Source organism: Nyctibius grandis, chromosome Z, assembly GCF_013368605.1.
Source record: "Nyctibius grandis isolate bNycGra1 chromosome Z, bNycGra1.pri, whole genome shotgun sequence".
Taxonomy (NCBI): Eukaryota; Metazoa; Chordata; class Aves; order Nyctibiiformes; family Nyctibiidae; genus Nyctibius; species Nyctibius grandis.
This window is the reverse complement of record NC_090695.1, coordinates 39,626,376-39,650,646: the sequence shown is the minus strand read 5'-3', so window position 1 is coordinate 39,650,646 and position 24,271 is coordinate 39,626,376. Positions and strand designations below refer to the sequence as shown.

The 24,271-nt window shown below is 40.1% G+C and overlaps 1 protein-coding gene across 2 annotated transcripts in view; it reads left to right on the top strand.

The window, feature by feature from the left end:
• The first annotated feature begins 7,326 nt into the window (after nt 1-7,326).
• SLC24A2 (solute carrier family 24 member 2) overlaps nt 7,327-24,271 on the top strand; it is a 109,406-nt gene continuing 92,461 nt past the window's right edge. For both annotated transcript variants that reach the window (XM_068423383.1, XM_068423381.1), the window contains exon 1: nt 7,327-8,259. In XM_068423383.1, the coding sequence (XP_068279484.1) occupies nt 7,327-8,259 (933 nt within the window). The remainder of the gene's footprint in view (nt 8,260-24,271) is intronic.

The window sequence follows — 24,271 nt, the reverse complement described above, 5'->3', positions numbered from 1 at the left end:
TCAGCAGATTGTGACCCTCATTTGTTTCATAAATTCTCACCGTTTCACTTCTCACTATTTGAGGACAATTTTTACTTTACATTTATTTCCCTGAAACATTCCATGAGGGTGGAGGAAATAACTCGAAAACTAGATTACTGCAGAGATGAAAATAAATAGCTTGTAATTCATCAAGTGCAAGGAATATGAGAAGGCTGAACATAAGGATAGAGAAAAGGAAGAAAAAGGTAATTACTGTGCAACGGTATAGCAACGAAGATAGTTTAATTTGTGAGAGGAGTATGGTCAGTGGGAGACATTTCCTTCCAGCTCTGCCTGGACAATGGCCCGTTCAGAAATAAATTGCGCAAAAAATCCAAGCTGTACCTAATATCAGGTTTGACCTCTATCCCTGAGGCACTCCTAAGTGTTGGAAGTCACAGGGAGCAGAAGGTTTCAAGCTGAGGCTCCAAGCAACATGATATGTGAAACTGCTGGGAAATTGGCAAGGATGTTGGAAGTCATCCACCAATAAGGCTGCTGACTTGCCAGCTTGCAGGTGTTCTTATAAATGAGGCTCGTAGGCCACAGATTATAGCGAAATAAGCACTCCTGTTGACTTCAGGGCAGCTCTCAGGGGGTTACATTACAGCACTTAGATAGAAGGAGCTTCAGAGGAGCAAATTACCATGTCTGAAAGAGAAAGTCATCTGAAAGAGAAACTCATGTTGTTCCATCCTGATGTTTTTTGGAAAGGAGAATTACCCTGTAAGTAAAAATAATCATCTGGATATAATATACCCATATTTTTAAGTGGATTTCAATGATGATATCCCATACAGTATTTTTTTCTATCGTATCACTAGATGTTAGGCTGTGGTGGTTCTACTCCGATACAGACCTCTCAAGCCTGGATAAAGAGGAGGAAGATTTGTACTCTCATTGAAGGAGACTGTCCTTTAAAGAGAGTGGCATGCTATGATGACAACATTTACAATTGCCATATGTCTAATTAGTATTTTAAACATTACATTAGAAAAACATGTTACTTAGTGTTCTGCAAACATGGCCAAAAAAGCTTTCGTCTTTTAAGGGATACTCACTTTGTATTTTCCTGTCGCTGTGTTCACTACGAGAAACTGGAATAAAAAAAAGAAGTTGGCTTTAGCCTTCTTAATAAAGGTGTTTACAGTGCTCATTTTAACTATGCAGAACACAGGTAAAGCCCCCAGGTTTCTAATCTTATATACTAAAAAACAAAAAAAAACCCCTCAAAAACTCTCAAAGCTTTTCAAATCAATAATTTGCTACAAAATGTAAATTTGCGTTACAACTGATCATGACATAAAATCATAGAATAATAGAGTCATTTTGGTTGGAAAGGACATTTAAGATCATCAAGTCCAACCATAAACCTAGCACTGCCAAGTCCACCACTAAATGATGTCCCTAAGCACCACATCTACTCGTCTTTTAAATACTTCCAGGGCTGGTCACTCAACCACTTACTTGGGCAGCCTGTTACAATGCTTGACAGCCCTTTCAGTGAAGAAATTTAACCCACTGCAAGCGAAACAGAAATATCAGATGATTTTTGAGGCTTAATGGTAAGCCAATGCTCACAGTTCAAGGTAAAGCACATCTTTTACATCTTTTACAGCTAAAGCCCTAAGTCTGGTTAGATGTTGGTGTGACAAGAAATTGCAGTAGTTACACAGTGATATTGGTCTACATGCCATTTTAGCTTACAGTTTTGACTCTAGTGAGGACTCTCTACCATTGTGTTTATGTTCACCTTTTATTTCCCAATATATGCAGTGAAGATAAGAAACATTCCTAACTCCAGGCACTTGTAAGATTTACTTGTCAATGAGAATTTAAAGTAGTTTCTGAATATTAAGTTTTAATAACCTCTTTAATGCAGGCTGCTGGAAACTTGTTATTGCAGTTAATTTAAAGAAGCTTGTTTAATTTTGCTCAATATATTCCTCAAGAACGTATTACTCAGGTAATATGAACAGTTTCTGCCCCTCAGGCACTGTGATTCATATGCAATATGTTTGCTTATTACTACAAACAAGTAAATGATGTAACATACTTTAATGATAAAGACCATATCAGTATTTTAATTAATTCTATGTTGTCATCTTTTTCACCTTCTTTCACTTGTTACACATTGCAAAGTGTTGAAATAATTTTGATATTTCAAATGTCACCTTTTCCCAGCTCAATTAGCATTTAAAAGCTTAACATCAATTTTCATTCAAATATGCCGCCTCTGTAGTCATGGTAACCTCCTCATCAGCTTTATCTTCCAGCTTTAGAAGGTACTGCTGCAGTACTTAGAGATGCTGTCATTCAAGACTTTTCATTTGGCTCCCTCCTCCTTCCCTCTCCTGCACAAAAGACACTTCTATGCTTGCTTTTACCAAGTCAAAGGTTTACAACAGCAATAGAAGAGCCAAAACAGAAACTCTGTAAAAAAAATTAAAGTTCTACTTCGTGGAGCTTCTTGAAAATAGGAAGTGGTGAAGAAGAGTGGCTGGCTTATGATTTCAGAGGACTCATCATACATGGTGCAGTAAACTACATATAAGCTATAAAAACTACATATTCAGTGTATGTAGAAATGAAAGCCTAGTCACATATACAAATGTGTAGATGCAGAATCCAAGTACTTAGCAGATGTCTGTTCTCTCCTCCCTTAAGAGGAACATTGAACTAGATGCGAGCCAAAGACTATTTAATTGAAATAATAAAATTATTTTGTATTTAAGCAGGATATGCTCTGATGTTTAATTTTGTGAGAAAAATATGGAATTTATTTTATTGTTAGTTATCCTCCTCATACTAGTTTAACTGCGCTTTTTTGTTTCTGTCATCATTATTAGACAGCATTTACGTGAGACTACATCAGCTGATTCAAAATGCTTAAGTTATTGGTAGAGATACCCATCTGTGAGCCACATCATTCTTGTTAGAGATTTTATTGTCCTTGGCTTGCAATACATGTTTATTGTTGAGAGAAAAATAATTACAAGTACAGAGAAACAGATGGATATTACAATTCAGATACACGGACTTTTGGTTAGCAGATAATGTAATTATAGGGGATTTTCTACATATTCTTCCAGGGGTCATTTGCAAAACTTACCTGCTTCCACTTTTATTTCAGGAACTGACAGAAGTTGGGGTACTACACACATATCCCAGCCTGCCTCTGGCTATCTGTGAAGCCATGAAAACGTGTTTCAGGTATCTTTTTCAAGTGTCCACTTCTCACAGACTGCAAGCCAACAATACAGTAGCCACAAGGAATCATATAAGCATGCTTACATTGAATCCTTAATCCTTGTCATCACTGAATAGGAGGCACAGGCTGGATATTTGAGATGTAGCCACTTCATCTGTTCTTGCATATGTGGATATAGACAGTAAATCTGCATTTTCACTAATTCTTATCTATGTGGTGGCGCTAGAAGGATGGTTAAAACAGTCTCCACATGCCTCTTTGCATCATCCTGAGCCTGAACAATGCACGTCTGGATAATCAACAGGCACTCCCTATCTGCTGTCAGCCACTAATGAGAACCTCCCAGTGTGTAATGTGAAATAAATGTAAACCACCTGTGCAAACCCTGGCTTTGAAGGGCACTTTGTATGTGTGAGTCAGCTATGGCTCTCACTGGAAAAAAAAATAGAAATTTTGGAAATATCTTCTGATCCTTTTGCATCTCTTGCATGTCCACAAAATCTCTAAGATGCCTATTGTGTTTTGGTGTACCTGGTTTTGCCATCTCATAACTCTTTAGAAGAGCTTACGCGTTTCCAATCAATGCCAAGGCAGCCCAAACGGCCCAGGTGCTGCAAACTGCCAGTGTGGAGTTGCAAACAGACTATGCACCCCAGGCCCACACAAACAATCATTATTTTTCATGTGATATACTAATAAGTGGTCCATGTTTTATCACTTCATAAAAACTCTTACATTTTTTGTATTCTTCATGAAGCACCAAGTAACAGTTTGCCACATGATGAAATTAGAGTTCAAAATGAAGAAGGTAGAAGTTGTAAAAATCAGTTATTCTTTAGCCCAAAGAGGCTGAGAGTTCACCATTTACAGTAAACTTTTTCAGAATGTGAAAAGGATATCACTCAAAGCAGAGTAGTGTTAGTGAGCTGCTCACTGAATTCTTCCCAGGTCTCAACCGCTGTCCCATCCAAATCTCCCTGCTCTTTCCTGGGCTCTGCATTTTTCAAGGATTTCCACATGGAGGTCTTTCCCAGCTGCCCTGACCCAGCGAGGCTCTTCTTGGGGCGCTGGCCTGCCTACACTAGATTACTTCTGTTTATCCACGCATGGACATGTGGGTTTTTCTAACAATGTCATAGAGTAGGAGTGGAAGTGGTATTTCAAAACAGCAGCACCTGTATAGTCTAGTGCATCTACACCATGTAGCACCAGGAACTAGCTATGATAGAGCTGCATTGTAACAGCTCCATTGTATTTGAATTTTGAAGCAATTGCTTAATGAAGCACAACTTATTGGGGAAATACCTAGGTTGAAAGATGGAGACCAAAATAGGAAGGGACAGTTCTGGCTATGAACTTCCCCTGTCTTCTAGGGTGTTCAGTGCATCTTTATCGTTCTCTGTGACAACTTTGAAATGCTGTTTGAAGAAATTAATGAGTAAATTAATGATGGTTAATAACTTTATAGTGGACATGTCACCTTCCTTAAAATCAAAATGCAACGTCCTTTTTTTTCATTTACCGACTTCCCTTCAGAAAACATTTGCAATAAAGGATATTTTGATCAGAAGACCTCTCCTTCTTAAAATTGCCCCACTCCTCCAGGCCTACTACCTTTGCTAGAAGTGCGGCATTTTACCTCAGTCTGCACCAGCAAACCCAAGGTAAAGGGGGAAAGGAAAAAGAAAACAAAACCTTGCCACCCTTGTTTTGCCACTAACCTGCGCGCCCGCGAAGGGAGCGGCGTGCTGCCGTGCGCAGTGACACCCCTGGCGTCCCCGGGCGGGGGGGAGCCGCCGCCTGCCCCGCCTGCGCGGGGCGGGGCGGAGCGGTGCCCATCCCGCGGCCACCGCCCGCTGCAGACGGCATGGTGAGGGGCCGTGGCGGTGGCCGCCGATGTTCACGTCCGTGCCCTCGCCCATGCCCATGCCCATGCCCATGCCCATGCCCATGCCCATGCCCATGCCCGCGCCCCTGGCGAGCGCCCGCGGACCAGCGCGCAGCGCAGCGCACCTCCGGGTGAGCGACACCGGTTTGCGCGGGCGGGCGGGGGTTGGGCTGCGGCGGCGCGGGGTCTCCCCTCCCCAAATGCCCGCCCCCATGGGTGGTACCCGGCTGCTGAGGGGTGTCCTGTGCCCCGACCCAGCCCGTCAGTGCCTCCGCGGCTTTCCGCGGTTAGGGCTGGGGGACTCCCTGGGGCTAGACCCACTCCCCTTTCGGAGAGAAAGAAAGTTTGTGCGGCGCGGAGGGCTGCGGCGCGGAGCGGTGCGAACTTGGGCTGAGTTAGGCGAGGCTCTGCGGCATCTCCGCGGGGGGACGGGGCTGCGCTGCGCAGGGGAACGGGGTGTCGGGGACTGCGCTCCGCCGGGGGATGGGGTCGGCGGCCGCGGAAGCGGTGTCGGGAGCGGGCTGGCTGGGCGCTGCCGGGCGAGGCTCGGGGCAGAGGCCAGCCCGGGCGCTCTTCCCATTCCCCCTTGGCGTGGTTTGTAAGGGTTCCGGGTGATGGGCCCGTCACCGTGAGGTGCGCACGGCAGCGGCAGGGCCGTTGCAACAGCTTTCCTGCTTATTGTTCGTATGGTAGTCCGGTGGGCAGTAGCTCTGAGGTGGAGAACAAAACATCTCTACTGGGATGATGTATCTTGCAGATGGAGTCTGTCTGTATGACATTTTCTGTATGGAAGCTGTTCGTAAAAGTTATTAAGTCACGTGCAGTTTCTCCTGATTTTTATGTGAATAACTACATATAATAGTTGTAATTCTCTATTTGAGAGTACAAAATCAATTTTCTGCTGATTAGTAGATTGTTCAATATTCAGGTATTACTACAAATGACTTGAATAAGTGGTGTAACAGTATTTTTTTGGCTCTAATAGGAAGTACTAATAATCAGTTTTATTTAGAAAGTGTTTTATATTTTGTGTCCTGTAAAATGCAACTTGCTATACATAATGCATACATAACTAACTTCTACATTACATATATTCTCCATGTTCAATAGCCAAAGCACCTGCTATTATATAGTGTTTTTTTCCAGTTTTAAAAGTGCCGTTGGTCTGATATGCTCAGCTCTGGTATACATGAATAGTCCTACTCACATAGTTTAATTTCTCAGCGTTTCATTTGTTGCAGGATCAACTCTGGTGATTTAAACTATTTTCTTAAGGATATGTAAGAGGAGCTTACTTTTAAAAGATACCACGTTCTGAGTAACTTCCTACATTTATAGCTGAATGTGTGACATAAAACAAAACCAGAGGTGAATGAAAATTTTGTCTTAGCTAGTTCAAGCTAGTGTCCTAGGTCTGATCAGAATTAAATTGAGTTCTCTGTGTAAACCTGAGTCGATTTTGCAGGGGAATTAAAGAAACTGTGGATGTGTTAGATCTTCATTTCGATCCTGTTCCAACGGCGTAGTGTTTTACCTACACATCAATGACTGTTGCTCTGTGCATGCAATTAATTTCAATTAATACCACCTCAGCTGCCTAAAGGTCTGATGAGATGCTTGTTAGCGCTTTGATTGCTGTTTCATACGTTATTGCCCCTGCATTTGGGATTTGGACGTTACATGATCATGGTGGAAAGTAATTACAGAAGGTAATAATCTTTGGTATATCCATTAACATAGTAGTTTCTTCATTTTTACGCAACATTTGGGGACAGTTTTCACCTTCCACTAGGATTTTTTCCTCAGCAACTGGGCAGAGCAGTGGCTCAGAGGCCTATGAGAGGCATAAAATGATCTGAGTATTGATAGACTGTTATCCACAGGGTTACCGCTGAAGCAAACATATTGTTGCTGCATCTGATGGGATATGACAGGGTATTACGTTACAGTTTGTAATATTCTTCTTTAAATTCTAAGTTTAACCCAGTCTGTAAAATGCTTTTTAGAAGCGACTAATGACATGCTGTTTCACTGATATTAATAATCCCTGTTTGTCCTTTTAAGACGAATGAAGAAAATACTTCCTATGAAGAGTAAAAGTACTTGATTCTGGGAAAACTCTTAAAGCACCTCTAACTTCAAAGCTGGAGAAAAGTATGAAGGAACAATCCATTTGACTCCTTCAGCATCTCACACAGAACACAAAATGGTTCTTCAGAAAAAAACTGTTGCTGGCATCTTGGAGGAGTGGTGTTTGGAGGAACCGCTATTTGGTTGCAGACGACCAAATGTTAGGAAAAAACTGAGACTGGTACGAATTATAGGGCTTCTTGTCAGTGTAGTGGCCATTAGTACTTTCTCTCTTTCAATTAGTGCCTTTTTCAAGGTGGAACCACATAGCATGGCGTTGGCCAGCAGCCTAGATAGCCAAAAGCTGGTGCATGGGCACCAAAGAACTCTGTTGGATTTCACGGAACAGAATGAAAACGGCACTCCTGGCCCATACACTTCTATGAAATATGAAGCTCAGCACAACAATGCAACAGATGATCATGCCAAAGGAGAGTACCCCAAGGACCTTTTCTCTCTTGAGCAGAGAAGAAAGGGAGCAGTGATCCTCCATGTAATTGGAATGATTTACATGTTCATAGCCTTAGCCATAGTCTGCGATGAGTTCTTTGTTCCTTCCTTGACTGTCATCACTGAAAAACTGACCATATCTGATGATGTGGCAGGGGCAACCTTCATGGCTGCTGGTGGTTCAGCCCCAGAACTCTTCACTTCTTTAATAGGAGTGTTTATATCCCACAGCAATGTCGGCATTGGCACAATAGTGGGATCTGCTGTATTCAATATCCTATTTGTTATTGGAATGTGTGCTTTATTTTCTAGAGAGATCTTGAACCTGACTTGGTGGCCACTCTTTCGAGACGTGTCCTTTTACATCGTTGACTTGATCTTGCTAATCATCTTTTTTCTGGATAACTTGATCATGTGGTGGGAAAGCTTAACACTCCTGACAGCGTATTTTTGCTATGTGACTTTCATGAAGTTCAATGTTCAAGTAGAAGAATGGGTGAAGAAATTTTTAAACAGGAACAAGGTTGAGAAGGTAACAACAGCAGACGCTGAAGGAAAGGTTGGTCAATTTTTAATTAGCATCTATGTAATAAGGTCCTTGTAAGTGCTGAGCCCTTATATATCATCCATATCGTGAGGATCCTAATATAGCACAGTCAGCAATATAAAAAAGTTCCATGTTTTGCTAAGAGGTCTTTTTGTTTATTCAGTGCAATAGGACTGAAAATATAAAACATGAGGCAGCCTTCTAGTAAATCAATAGCTTTTAGCTCCAGAATGATCCTGATCACACAGAAAGCAAGGCAAAATGCCAGCAAAAAGACATAAACCTTTACTCAGCATTTTGGCACATTGATGAGGTCTGAGATACAGCTACTATTTTTTCCCTAAGCTTTTGGATTAAGCAGTAACAGTATCTGTGGAGGATCTTGTGACAGAATTTGGCTTTTTAAAAGCTGCTAATGTGCTTTCTTCCTCAAAAAAGCAAATCACTCAGAACAGTATACAAAGGTATTTTTTTATGTGTTTTTCATCTGCTGATATACAGTATTAACTTCCAGTTGTAATTAGTGGCAATTACATGATAAAAAAATCTGGAAAAACAGTGACCACAGTGACAAAAGGCGGAGGTCCTCTGTTTAAGCTGGATGGTTTCCCATTCATGGTATTTGCAACTAAGCAAACTGATTTTTGGCCTAATATCTGGCAAAGTAGAAAAGGGAATTTATGCACAGAGGGCTTGGTGGGTCTTCAGGAATTACTATCATCTTTTAAACAGCTCTATTCGTAAAGCGCCTATATTTAAGGGACTTTTGAAGTTGAACCCATAAATACTTATGTATGTAGCAGTATGTTAACTGAATGTTTAATACTGAAACTGAAGTGTCTAGTTTTATATGGCAATAGCGTTATTCATCAGTAATGTTTTATTATACAGTAATTATTCAGAGTATCAGGAACTGTTCACTGTTTTGTTTCTTCCATTTAACAGCCCTGTATGAGTGTTTCAGAAGAGACACAATCTGCTGGTATAAGGGTTCAGGCATATAAACAGGAGGATAGAGAGCACATATAGCTATAGGGAGGGGCTGCTTGCCTGTGACTCACAGAAAACTGACAATTCTGCCTATATGCCTAAGTTTGAAGAGAGAGATTGGTATTTTAGCAGTACAGGCAGATGCTCTCAGTTTTAGGACAAGCCACAAAATTCCACCAAAAATAAAACCAGAGAATTCTCTATTTTTTTTTATTTTCTAACCAAGTGTAACACTTATACACTTACTTGTAACTTTATATTTCCCTTTTTGTTCCGTTCCTTTTCCAAAATTAGCATGCTCATCTTCATCTTTCTCAAAATGCCTAACTGGAATTTTATAAGAAAATGAAAAGAAGGGTCAACACCAACAAAGTATTTGCCCTAATGAATGAAGTGCTTCTTTAACTACATTAGTTGGTTTCTAAATAATGTAATATTTCACAGTGTATTGTAAGTACTTTCACAGTTTGTGTTAAATGTGTATAATGATAAAAAGAGACTATGGTATATGAAGCAACCGTTTAATGCACCTTCATCTGTCCATAAACTGGATTTGAAGGAGATGTGAATCTATAACTGGTCGTAAACAACAGTCAATATGGAAAGCATCTGCATTGGGTTGTCCAAGCTACAGTGTGGGGTAGAGTTGCTATATACCATGGTAGGTGCTCAATTATTTTCAACTGAGTAAAAGAATAAGTAATTTGTTAGCCACATTGAATGCAATAAATGTTTAAAGTACTCTAAATGGACTTGATTTTAAAAAGATGCCTTTAGCAGCACTCATTTATTGTTTGATATATAAATTACTTTTTCTTAAGAGTTTATTCATATTATAGGTGCACAGAATTCAGATGGGGATGAAAACATCAGAAAACTGGCTACTTTTCCTAAAAACACAAGCTTTGCATCATATGTTTCATACAGAATCACAGAATCAACCAGGTTGGAAGAGACCTCAGGGATCATCGAGTCCAACCGTTGCCCTGATACCACCCTGTCAACTAGACCATGGCACTAAGTGCCATGTCCAGTCTTTTCTTAAACACATCCAGAGATGGTGACTCCACCACCTCCCTGGCCAGCCCATTCCAATGTCTAATAACCCTTTCTGAAAAGAAATTCTTCCTAATGTCCAACCTGAACCTCCCCTGGCGAAGCTTCAGCCTATGTCCTCTTGTCCTATCGCTAGTTGCCCGGGAGAAGAGGCCAACTCCCACTTCACTACAACCTCCCTTCAGGTTGTATCTTCATATTCATGAAGATATTTTTCATGAATTAACTTGAAGTTAATTAAAATGATAAAATTATATCTTTGTAAATCATTGAGGGGTAGAGGGGGATGGAGGAACATCTCTCCTTATGAGGAGAGGCTGAGGGAGCTGGGTCTCTTTAGCTTGGAGAAGAGGAGACTGAGGGGTGACCTCATTAATGTTTATAAATATGTAAAGGGCAAGTGTCAAGAGGATGGAGCCAGGCTCTTCTCAGTGACATCCCTTGACAGGACAAGGGGCAATGGGTGCAAGCTGGAACACAGGAGGTTCCACTTAAATATGAGGAAAAACTTCTTTATGGTAAGGGTGACTGAACACTGGAACAGGCTCCCCAGAGAGGTTGTGGAGTCTCCTTCTCTGGAGACATTCAAAACCCGCCTGGACGCGTTCCTGTGTGATATGATCTAGGCAATCCTGCCCCGGCAGGGGTATTGGACTAGATGATCTTTCGAGGTCCCTTCCAATCCCTAACATTCTGTGTGTGATTCTGTGATTCTGTGAGGAGATGTTCTATTTTGTTGCAATTTAGCTAATACATATTTTCTGCTTCCTGGTGAAAAATAGCTTCTGAAGGTATTGGACCATGTATTTCTTCTAATTACCTGTGCTGTAAAGACAAATTTTTGAATATGCAGCTGACACTTTCAAATTGTAACTCATTATGAATTTTTTTACAATTTAGTTGAACAGCATTTAGCAGGATGAATCAACGGATTTTCTGATAGCAAGGATGTCACAGGTTATGTTCTTTGGAAAGAATCTCACTGAAGTTATGTGCTCATTTATTTACCATTATTAGATAATTGTTTTTGTTGCTTTTTAAATTAAAAAATGAAAAAAAAAAAGAAAAAAGAACAACTATGACATGTAGTCCCAAACCTAACAAAAATGCCTAGGATTTTCAGCTTGAAAGTTATTCCCTAAAGCAAAGAATAAATATTCTTGTAGTCTGCGATCTGGTGCCTAGTAGTGAATGCGATGCACATGGGTGCTTATTTCCTAACCAGTGGGGATTATAGGTATCCCAGAAGTGATAGTCTTGGCTTTTGGTGGCAAAGGATGCTTTATTTCCACAGTGTTAGTTGTTAGCCTGTATTGCTTGCAGTCATCAAGAGTGTGCTATGTCAATGAAAAATGAAAATTCTGCATTTGATATACTAATTTGATTATATAAAATTTTAATCTCAGTTGTTTCTAACGGAAACTTTTTCACTCTTTTTTTTCCCAATTAGGGCAGAGAATTGCTCTCTGGAATCAGTGGGTTGGAGTGTCTTGGAAGAACTTTATTTCAGGAGCATAAAGAAAGTTCTCTTCTTTCCTCTAACCAATACTCCTTCTGCCTATCTGTTGTTGATTCTGCAGTTGCCACACTGGCAAGTGTTCTGCTAAAAAAACGTGCCTGCCGTATTTATCTTTAAGACTTTGTGTTGTAATCTGAAAGCAGCTCAACAAAGTTGAGAGGTCTAAATAAGGAATCATAAAGCTGGATAGTTGAAGGATTAGGTGGCTTAGTAGCAAACAAGTATCAAAGAGTAAAAACCTGATCAGATTAAGAACTTCTGAGACAGTAAAATATATTTTAGTGTTTATTTCAGTACTTTTAGTTACGTTGAAAAGTTGAAGAAAGTTTTACATACTCAAGAAAGATGGTATTTCCCATGAGAAAAAAGTCTTAGATACGAAATTATTTTTCTGCTTAGCTGTCACTTGCTCTAGATGTATTCACTGGGTTGCTAGAATGCATATATATCTCTAGATGACTTTTAGATTTCTTTTTCTCTTCCCCATTTTTAAGAATTAAAGCACTTTTTTGTACTAGAAGATTGTGAATATTTGAACTTAACTACTTTTTCTAATCCTATTTTCTTTAGTGTGTCAGTTACTTGTACAAATGTGAACGCAGACAGAGTGCAAATTTCATTGTGCTCACTATTTTCTTTCGCAAGGTTTCAAACAAATACAGTTTGGGTTCTTAAAGGGTCAGGTTGAGAAAATCTGGTAACTTGAATTTTGGCTACAATTTGGTGATGCTAATGGAAACAGACTACAAGCTTTTTGCATTTAGAATTCATGAGGTGCATTGGCGAGGTCCTGTTTGAACTGTGGAAAGTCTCGTGCCATCTCACCCTCAAGGAGGCGTGATGGCAGTCTGATACTGATGAACTCAGAGATCACTGTGACAAGGATGGAAAAAAATAGGTAAGATGAAAAAGCAAGACAGCAAGAAAAGACAGAATAAAAACCAGATGGCCAAGTTCTACAATTTAGGGTGGCATATGAAATATGCTGACCAAGGTGGGTCCTTGACAAGTGACACCGAGCCCTGTGGGCTGCCCTGAATGACCCCTGCAGTAGGTAGTGTAATCCCACCACCAGACACCTCCGAAAGTCTGTTCCAGCCTAACTTATTCTGTGGCATGATTTTTAGGTTTTATGTAGTGATCCTGCAAAGAACAGATCATTTTTTTAGGACCGGGGAGGAAACTTTGACATTAATTCTACCTCTTCCTCAGTTGAGTGAAGATGTTTAAAACCAGAAGCTTGAAATGGAGTATAAGGGACAGGAAGAGGAAAATGGAAAAAACTGATATACAAAGTTCTTAAAAATAATACTTTTTTTGACCTTCTGCTAAGGTTGCATCTTTTCTTCATAGTGTGTTCTGGTGAAGGCATGTTGAATATATTAGATCATGGTAAAACATTGTGTGAAATTCCATATCAGTTTTTAAGTACTTTAATTTAGCATGGAGATCATTGCAGAAATACTTGAATCTGATCAGTAAATAACTCAAAACAGTTCTGTTTGGCAACTAGGAGAACGGAATGTGGGTGGCACAGGGATATTGTTCAATGACATCTGTTTCACTGACAGTGCCATTTTAGATAGATAGCTTACGGTAGTTACAGTTTTTCTACATTTACAGAGAACTGCATCTGGAAAATCAGCTATTTTTACCAAAAAGACATTTTTTGACATTATTTTATTGCCAATTTTGTTGTCTTAAGAAACCTGAATAGCTTGTGTGTGATATTTTAAGATCTATACTGATCTCAAGTGTTGCCACATTGTATTTAATGGCAGTATTTGTATTCTAAAGGAAAGATTGTTAACAGTATTTTTAGGTACTTCTCTAGTTGGTGGCTGTATTAACACTGCACACACACAGTCACTGTTTATCATAATGTATGACCTAATATGTGTTTTTTTAAGGAAAACCACAAATTACCTGCATGCATACAGGAAAAACTAGAATCTGCTAAAGGTCTGAGTTTGTAGTTGTTTTGAACTCCTGAACAGTTGTTTTTCAGGGCTTCTTGGTGTTGAATCCACAGACCCAGTAACTGTAGCTCTATTGGGAGAATAGCCTTTCTTCTCTCACCACCACCAAAAGATATTTTAAAGCAGTGTTTCATAGTTCATAGGGAAATCAGAGTCTTATTCTATGGACATTTCACAGTTGGTCTACTTGTGCAAGCATGTGTGTAAATACAGGGTTATGTGTATCTGGATCTTGCATATCAACGCATACAAGATGGTTGCATTGTTTTAAGTACGTTTGAAATGCACACGTCATCACTGTCCTTGTACCATGTTTTGTTTTGATAAAAGCCTGGTTTTGTGTGATGTTTTATCTGCTTTTATTATCTTAAACACTTTCAAATTACTTCTGTGTTAACTTAATATTACTCCAGTAGCAGTAACTGTTAGTTAATTTGCCTTGAGTATTTAGCATTGTTGATTCAATTTAGGGCTATTACTGACATACCCAAAGGCTGATACTTTATATATGCAACCATTAATACAGTGAAACTGATACTATTCTCAGTTTATTTTAGCGCCTCTCAGTAATTCATTGACAATGATTATAGTGGTTTTCACCACTGGAGTCTCTTGGTTTTGTATATATGTGCCCTGGTAATGAGCAGAAAATGACAATGTGGAAATGCAGTATAGATTAAATGCTCTTAAATCATGGCCATTCACTAAGATTCATTAGGCAACCCTTGCTAGTTGTGCTGGGAAAAGGAAGACTAAAACTGTGCCACCTTTAATTAACAGCAAGGGGATGACATATCCATAAATATATTTAAAAATAAAAAGCATATGTAATTAAAAAGAAGTCAGATGATACTTCTTAGAGGCTGCACAAAACCAGCTGTGTTGGCAGATGTTCACCATGCTGTACTTCAGAAGAACTCCAGACATGATTAAATTAATTGTGCTAGAAGCTGTACAAAGAGAGGTATATGCAGTTCAAAAGTCTGGAGGCTTTATAAATGTTTTTTGTTCGGTCATCTCAGTCTTCAGTACTTTGGTCTGCATCCTCAACAGAATGTGGAAGCTACAGGAGACCGTAAGTGGAATTTCAATCCCAAGATCAGTATACCAGACCTCAAAATATCTGCCTGCTTGGGGGTACTTAAACTCTGAAGAAGCTTCACTTTTAAACAGAGAAGATCTTCAGATGCCATAGTTTTCCTTCCAGGCTGGCTCAGAAATGCCGGACCAGGTGGAGTAGCATGGTACTGCTTTTCCATCTAACCCACAGTCTTCTACTTTTTTCCTCAACCTAGTTCTCCAAATCTACTTCCCAGATTAATATTTAACAAAATCCAGTGGCTTTTACAAGCTCTCCAGATTCTGGTGGTGAGAGTGCTCAGCTTTTATGCAATTATATACAGATCTCCCACATTCACTCCTCGCTTTATGTGATGCCCCACTCATCATATAAAAGTTTTGGGTGGCAAGCACAGCTGACTCTCCTACTTTTTCTGGCCTTGTTTTAAGAGGCAATAGTGAGCCCTCCACACCCTGTTTTTAAAGGGCGGGTGTAGGTACCTATCTTTTCTAAAGTGTGGGATGTGGATGGTAGAGGCTGCCCCGGGGCAGTGCTTGTTGCAGTGTTGAGGTGCCACGGTACAGTGATGTTTTGGGCACTGCTGCGTGGCCTTGGCCTTTCCTAGACAAATTAGCTGCCCGGGGCTTGGATGGGTGGACTCTTCAATGGGTTAAAAACTGGCTGGATGGCCAAGCCCAGAGAGTGGTGGTGAATGGGGCAAAGTCCAACTGGCGGCCGGTCACTAGCGGTGTTCCCCAGGGCTCAGTTCTGGGGCCGGTGCTGTTCAATATCTTTATAGATGATCTAGACGTAGGGGATTGAGTGCACCCTCAGTAAATTTGCAGATGACACCAAGCTGGGTGGGAGTGTCGATCTGCTGGAGGGTAGGAAGGCCCTACAGAGGGATCTGGACAGGTTACATAGATGGGCCGAGACCAACGGCATGAGGTTCAACAAGAACAAGTGCCGGGTCTTACACTTTGGCCACAACAACCCCATGCAGCACAACAGACTGGGGGAAGAGTGGTTAGAAAGCAGCCTAATGGAAAGAGACCTGGGGGTGCTGATTGACAGCTGGCTAAACATGAGCCAGCAGTGTGCCCAGGTGGCCAAGAAGGCCAATGGCATCCTGGCCTCTATTAGGAATAGTGTAGCCAGCCGGTCTAGGGAAGTGATCATCCCTCTGTACTCGGCACTGGTGAGGCCGCATCTTGAATACTGTGTCCAGTTCTGGGCCCCTCACTTCAAGAAAGATGTTGAGGTGTTGGAGCGAGTCCAGAGGAGGGCGACCAAGCTGGTGAAGGGTCTGGAGGGTCTGACCTACGAGGAACAGCTGAGGGAGCTGGGGTTTTTTAGCCTGGAGAAGAGGAGGCTCTGAGGTGACCTTATTGCAGTCTACAACTACCTGAAGGGAGGTTGTAGTGAAGTGGGAGTCGGCCTCTTCTCCCGGGCAACTAGCGATAGGACAAGAGGACATAGGCTGAAGCTTCGCCAGGGGAGGTTCAGGTTGGACATTAGGAAGAATTTCTTTTCAGAAAGGGTTATTAGACATTGGAATGGGCTGGCCAGGGAGGTGGTGGAGTCACCATCTCTGGATGTGTTTAAGAAAAGACTGGACATGGCACTTAGTGCCATGGTCTAGTTGACATGGTGGTGTAAGGGCAACGGTTGGACTCGATGATCCCTGAAGTCTCTTCCAACCTGATTGATTCTGTGATTCTGTGAGTGGTGATGCTCCCTAGGCAGCCAGCACTACACCACCAGGGCCACATGCCAAAAAATTAGATTTGTGAAGTGCTTCTGCCCTGTTAATGATCTGGGGTTTTGTTGGTTTTATTAGCAGGAGCCAGTGTTCCACGGCCAACTGTAGAGTGAGAAAACAGCCACTTTCGGGTCCTTTCTCCTTCTGAAATTGTTTCCAAGAATTCGGGAATTTTGCTTTTGTAACTGTAGAATAAGATTATAACCAATTTGAGTTTATAACTGCATAATGGATAGTATGTTCATACCGAAGAAAGTCCTATAACAGAAGTGATGTAGAAGTGGAAAAGTGTAATAGTCAGGACAGTTCTTAAAAATAAGGTACCTGCCCACACTTGGCTGGTGTTTGTTGAAAGCCAGGCTTTTTAACCATTAGAAATTAGAGACCTTACGTGCAGAAAGCTTTTGAAAGGACTAAATCTAAAGTGGATGATCTGCGTTCCTATTATCTGTTGCCTGTGGTTGGACATTTGTATATTTTATAAAGATGATGTAAGGCAGTGTGGGATTTGGACATTTATTGAACTTTTACCCCTTAGGTACAGACAAAAAACATACAAAACCAGTGAGTGCTTTCTGGTAAACAACAATCAATACAGTACCAGTATTTCAGAATTAAAATAGCTTCCCTGGGTCCTTTCAACCAAAATTCAAAATCTCATGTTAGTCAACAAAGCAAAGAAATATGTAGACAAAGGAAGTCTGAAAGTTTACACTTTGAAAAATCTGTGTGGGATGAATGAGTATTAGAAGTGTTTTATACATGTGATACAGAACAGATGGGAGGATGTATTAGCGATGAGCGTAAGTAAACAGCTGTAACACCTATAACAATATAGTAAGACATCTCTTATCTATTTAGCAACCTTTTTTGCTATTTGTAAAATAAATTTCAATATAAAGAACAGGACTTCTTAATTTCTCCCCAGTCATCTACAATGTTTTGCCTAACCTGCAAACTGACTAGTGTGGTGTTACTAACTCTGTAGAATAAAGAATGGTGTTTCCTTCACCTTAACCTAGATTAGCCATATTCCATTGTATTTCAGCCAGCTCTTATTTAATATCACTTTTTATTATTTAACTTAATGGCTGGTTCCATTAATCTGTGCAGCTTAAGTGTGCTTTTGGCACAAACTAAAGATTCAAATTCTTTCTTGGCACTGGCAGCTTTTTTAGAACCTAAAATGACAAGATAATTTGATATCTGAGCAAACTCAGATAATTGTAGTGAATTTATTATGCACGGATCAATTGTTATGCATCATAAGGTGAGATACAGGCGATTTAGAGAAATGTGACTGGTTTTGTGATTTTAATCAAAAACCCCTCATTAAGTACTTCTCTTGAAAATCACTATCTTCATTTTATCAGTACAAACCAAATACCTTAGAAATACTTAGCTGAGCCTTTCAAAATTCTGGAAATTTGGGCTGTCAATGAGAGCTCCTTCTTACAGAATGCTCTTGACTCCCTATTGTTCTGTTTTAACACAGACACAAATGTTTTAACTATTATTAATTTTCGTACCAAATTACCAAGGTGATAATCCGTTCTTCATCAGACTACGTACTTAGACAACTGTATGAAATCACAATTCCTCCCCTCAATAGCTCATGGCGGAAAAAGATAAATGCTATTCAGAGTACCTGGTAAAAAGAGTATGATTCATCACATACATAATTTTATGTACATTGATATATGTTTACCCTTCTATATAGTTAGCATACCATCAGTCTTTTCCTCATCATCCAAGCTGTCACTAAGTTGCTGATTATTTATTACACATAGATGTCCAGGAGGTAATTTAAAGAAATAGTTTATTTGTCTGTATGATCTAGTAATAGATCTTTGCAAGTATCAGTCAATGATGCATCTAGTAGAAGGCAGCATCTTTTGCATAATAGGATCTAAGCCAAAATAGTACTGTTGATGCTCTGTTTTGCTTTATGGGAAAACAGGCAGATCAGATGGTTTGGGTTTAGTTTGGTTTTGTTGTAAATTTGTGTGTGTGAAATTCTTGCAATTGTATTGTTAAGTGCAGGTCACTGTCGCAGGCAAGCTGGAAATCCTAAGTTGGAGCAGTCTTAGGGCATACTTTTGGCAAACCAATTACATCTAACAGAAAATATATCGTAGTATGCTACCACATATTTCATTATTTTGCAGGCAATACCTGTAACTTTGAGGAAGTACAGTTGCTATTTGCTGTCATTGGTGGTTTGTTGGCTTATGTGTGTTCCTACCTGAAAAGAGGAAATGAAAAAAATGCAGTCTTGGAAAAACAGCCGTTGCCTTTCTGGCAGTAGAGTTGAGCCTCATGGCTTGGGAGGGCAGTGAGAGTTTTAAGTGTTGATCGTGTACTTGTTTGTACATCAGGCAGAGGGTCCAGAGCTCACGTTGCCTCCAAAGCAGCTTTGTCTAGCAGTATAACTACTGTTCTGCCTCAGTCAACAGTGGCTCACTTTGGGTAATTTTACTGTCCGTGTCAGATACAATTTCATCAGGGCAGTTCAGAGAATAGTTACTGCTCAGTTACTGTGTTTTGCAGTATTCCATTACTATTTCACTGGCCTCTGTATCGTTGAAGTTTATTCATTTACTGGAATAACCATAAATAGCAATGATCTTTGACTTCTTTTATGGTGAGTGTGTGAGAATACGCTTAAAAGCGTGTGTGCAATGATATTAATGCCACTATGAAGTGCTACACTTAGAGGAGGAATAGATTGGTGCAAAATAATTTCTTGTTTGAGGAAGAATAAAGATAGCAGTGAATTTTTACTGCATACTACACTGACAGTCATAAATTTTCCTCAGGAATTAATCCTGCTTTATCACCTCTTAACTGCTTACTGCTAGGAGTCTAGTCTAAAGTCAGTGGTAATACCAGTGACATTTATTGCATAACCAGCTAGTGTAAACTTTTCACCCTCTCACATTGCTGTAAAACAGCTGTAGTGGATATAGAGCATTAAGGAAAAGGCACGTCCACTATCACAGCCTGTGTTTGGTGACCTTCAGGGCATCGTTTGAGACCTGTCCAGTTACGTAGCCTTTTGCCTGAGGGAGAAGGTTGAAGTTTGCAGGGTTTCTAAGGCTGGAGGGGGAGCACCTCTTCTGGGATTAATCAGATGTTAATTTTGTTGTTTAATTTGTGGTGCAAGCTTTTATCAAATTACTAATTAAATCCCTTTTATTGCTACCAAGCACAATTGCCAAGTTATCATTTAGTTGAAATTTCTGGCATCATATATTTGAATGGAAAAAAACCCAGAATTTGGAACTTAGAAATTGCTTTGTCCAGGAGTAGGAGGGAAAGAAAGTTAAAAATAGTTCATGTTTTTAAGTTACTTACACATTTTTAAAGCAGTCATCTGAAGTAATTTGAAAGCATCATGCTGTCTAGAAGCTATTTATTGTTTCTGTATAAGTTTTGTTGCTATTTAAATATTCTTACTTTTCTGCTTTATTCTTAATATTCATTGTATGTATTTGCTACACTTTGTTTTAATTTAGGATGTTTGTAGGTGGAGGCATATACTCTTTGAAGGTTTCATCTTGGCTGGATTTTTAAATGCTGCAGTGGTATAAATGATTGTGAAATACTCTGCAAAGTTTGGATTAAGAAGTGGTTATTATTTCCTCTCTCTATTCAAAACCGTGAAAAACAGTTAAGTTCTCCAGTTCACAATGCATTTTTGACCCATATGTGTCTTTGAAGCAGGCACAGCGATGCTACTTTCTCTCCAGAAGTCACAGACAGAATACCTGAGTCTCCTCACTCAAAACCAATGGCAAAATTCCTCTAAAATTTAGTCAGAGAATGATCATGGACTAAATTTTGGAGAGATATTGCCATTGGTTTTTGTGTTCAGTTTCTGAGATAAAATCACTACTCGCTGCCACTCAGAATCCTAGTCTACACATAGTAATGAAGTGGTTTTTGTAAACTTTTAATTGTGTCGTTCTCAGTCTGTACTGGAGCCATTTACCATTTGTGTGTGTGTATAGGCACACCTATGTATACACATGCACACATAATCATGAGTCTGAAAGGTGCCATGTAGGCCATATAAAAGGTCAATGAGATCCAGTGCAGATCCATAGGATGGTTATTTGCATGCTTCCTGCATCATTTTACATGTCCTCTGCATAGTAACCCATTTCCATAAGACTTACTCAAATATTTAAAATTTCTGAGCAGCACATTTCTCATAGGTTTTTTCCAGATTAGCTGTTCAGAGAAATATGTCTGTGTTTTCTCCTTAAATTTGGACTCCTTCCAAGCAACAAATCACTCCTGCCTGAGGCCGAGGACATGATGTACTGAGCTAGTGACATATTTTATTATACCTTAATATATCATATTAGTAATTCCTGCTATCCTGTGTCTCTGTGGGGATAGAAACAGGAGGTCTGCATCACTGGAGAGAGATGATTTCTCACTTTTCAGTGAGATAATCAGGACTTGATTCTATCATTGGAATGGCCCAGGGCACTATTCTTTACTACATGAATTTCATATGGAGAAAAGGCCATTTCTTATTCAGAGGAAAGGTCAACAGCTGGAATTACAGTAACTAAAATTGTTACTTAAGCAAGAAACTGTGCAGTAAGTTGGAATGTGAACTTAAAGTATTACTTTCTTGACTTAAACTATCTATGCAGAAAACATAAGTCTTCTTAAGCAAAGGAACAGAAAAGTAGCCAGACCCGTTCCCTAATTATTTGCAAATCTATTAGTACATACATTTGTGAATAGATTGCTAATTATTTGCAAATATTAATACTGAAAATCAGTATTTTAAAATACGTCAGTATTGAAACAACTTACTGAATTATTTGGATAACTTCTTTTGTCCATTGTTTGCTTGCAGGCAATTAGAATCATAGAATGATAGAATGGTTTGGGTTGGAAGGGACCTTAAAGATCATCTGGTTCCAGCCCCCCTGCCATGGGCAGGGGCACCTTTCCTGTAGACCAGGTTGCTCAAAGTCCCATCCAACCTGGCCTTGAACAGTTCCAGGGAGGGGGCAACCACAACATCTCTGGGAAACCTGTTCCAGTGTCTCACTACCCTCACAGGAAAGAATTTCTTCCTAATATCTAATCTAAATCTACCCTCTTTCAGTTTAAAACCATTACCCCTTGTCCTGTCACTACTTGCCCTTGTAAAAAGCCCCTCTCCCACTTTCCTGTAGGCCCCCTTCAGGTATTGGAAGGCTGCTATGAGGTCTCCCCGGAGCCTTCTCTTCTGCAGGCTGAAGAGCCCCAACTCTCTCAGCCTGTCTTCATAGGAGAGGTGCTCCAGCCCTCTGATCATCTTCGTGGCCCTCCTCTGGACTCGATCCAACAGCTCCATGTCCTTCTTATGTTGGGGGCCCCAGAACTGGATGCAGCACTCCAGGTGGGGTCTCATGAGAGCAGAGTAGAGGGGCAGAATCACCTCCCTCGACCTGCTGGTTACGCTTCTATTGATGCAGCCCAGGATGCAGTTGGCCTTCTGGGCTGCAAGTGCACACTGCCGGCTCATGTTGAGCTTCTCATCAACCATCACCCCCAAGTCCTTCTCCTCGGGGCTGCTCTCGATCCATTCTCCACCCACCCTGTATTTGTGCTCGGGATTGCCCCGACCCACATTCAGGACCTTGCACTTGGCCTTGTTGAACTTCTTGCAGTTCGTACAGGTCCAGCTCTCAAGCCTGTCAGGGTCCCCCTGGATGACATCCCTTCCCTCCAGCGTGTCGACCACACAGCTTGGTGTCATTGGCAAACTTGCTGAGGGCACACTCAATCCCACTGTCCATGTCACCGACAAAGATGTTAAACAGCAGTGGTCCCAATACTGACCCCTGAGGAATGCTACTTGTCCCTGGTCTCCACTTGGACTTTGAGCCATTGACTGTAACTCTTTGAGTGAGACCATCCAGCCAATTCCTTATCCACCGAGTGGTCCATCCTTCAAGTCCCACGTAACCAGGTCTCCCGTTTCCTTCCACAGAAGGCCCACATTTTCCCTAGTCTTCCTTTTATCACCAATGTGATATTCACATTTTGTAAGGGTATTTAGAATGTCATATATAGTATATATATTTAGCCTTCAAAAAACGTGCAACCTCTTCTTCCATATTAAGGGCCATGGGAAATAAATATTGATTTATAATCTCACACATGGACATGCATAAAGAAATAGAGGCTGTCATCTTAAAATAACAGCAGTAGGCTCAGTAACAGGTGCGGACTGAATTGCAAACTCATGTCTTAGTTTTGCATTTCAGGGTCAAGATGTGGTTCTCTCTTTCAATCTTAGAAACTCGTGGCTTTCAAGCCTTGTAGAATGTTTTATAGTGTTCTGTAGGAAGGTTTATTTCTGCTTAATTGATTGGATTACTGTGTGCAAGAAAAACAATGGCCAGCATATGGATGGCAAAATGGTCTTGAGGCAAGGCAGAACATATGGCATCTGCGAGAAAGGTGGTAGATACAACAGTGGTGAGGCTTGGTGGAAACTGGTAAACAAACCAGATACCATATATGAGGCTCTCATTTAGTGGCATGCTATTTTTGAAGCATCTTGGTAAGCATAATCTTGTTAGCAGCCATTTTTGACAAATTTTTAAATGTTAGTTATTTCCTACTTAAGAATTCTTCCCATCTCTCCTTAAAAATATTAGAAGAAATAGTATGTGAAAAAAGTGAAACTGGACTTGAACAAACCTGTAGGTGTAGTTTTTTATAATTCCAAGAATTCTTTTTTTTTTTTTTGTGAGGGAAGGGACTACATTGAATACAAGGTAGGTTTGAAGTTGATGGCAAATTTTGCTGTTGATTTTGATGAAAGTTAAATTAAGCCTAAAAGTCAGGATGTTGAGAATTATGATCTTGCTGCTTCTCTGACCTCTCTGTGCCACTGTGCAGTTCCAAGCTTCTGAGCTGTTCTTCCATATTAAATCACCTCTAGCAAACAAACAAAGCGATTTCTTTTGGGCTCAGACCAAGCAAAACAGGCTTTATCAGCTTTCTGTGCCTTTGGACTTAGACTGGAAAAGGGCACTCAGTGTTTCACAGCCTGATCTCTCCTGTCATGTTGGTACTTTTTTGATTATTGATAAATCTCAAAGCAATTATTATATGGAAGACCCATAATAGTCTAGTCTTTAAGTGGCAAAGCCATGAGATCTGGAGCTGTTTTCTTCATCTCATTCTCTTGCATCCATTTTGAAGAAAGAAAAACGACCGCACAGAACAGCACAAAACAGCAAAATTTTAAAGCAGATTTATTAGCATCCAAGAATGGTATTCTGGGAAATGAAGATACATTCTGAGAAAACAAATACTGTTAAGGGGAATTTCCTGGATTTACCTTTAAAGTGATCCATAATTGAAACTGATAAAGTAAATGTGCATGTCATCTTCTTACAGTGTAATGAAATAATAAATATATACATAAGTTGTACACTTAAGCTGTTTTCCAGAATAACAACATCTAAAGTAACATTCTAGATGTGTTTTAAATGTAGTTCCTTGGACACGAGATGTACTTCTATAGCCTTTCTGCCTTATTTTCTAGATTATTATGGTGATGCTAAAGTTATAAAATACTAAACAAAAAATAATTTTTGAATGGTATCTTTGGATATTATTTTGAATCCTAG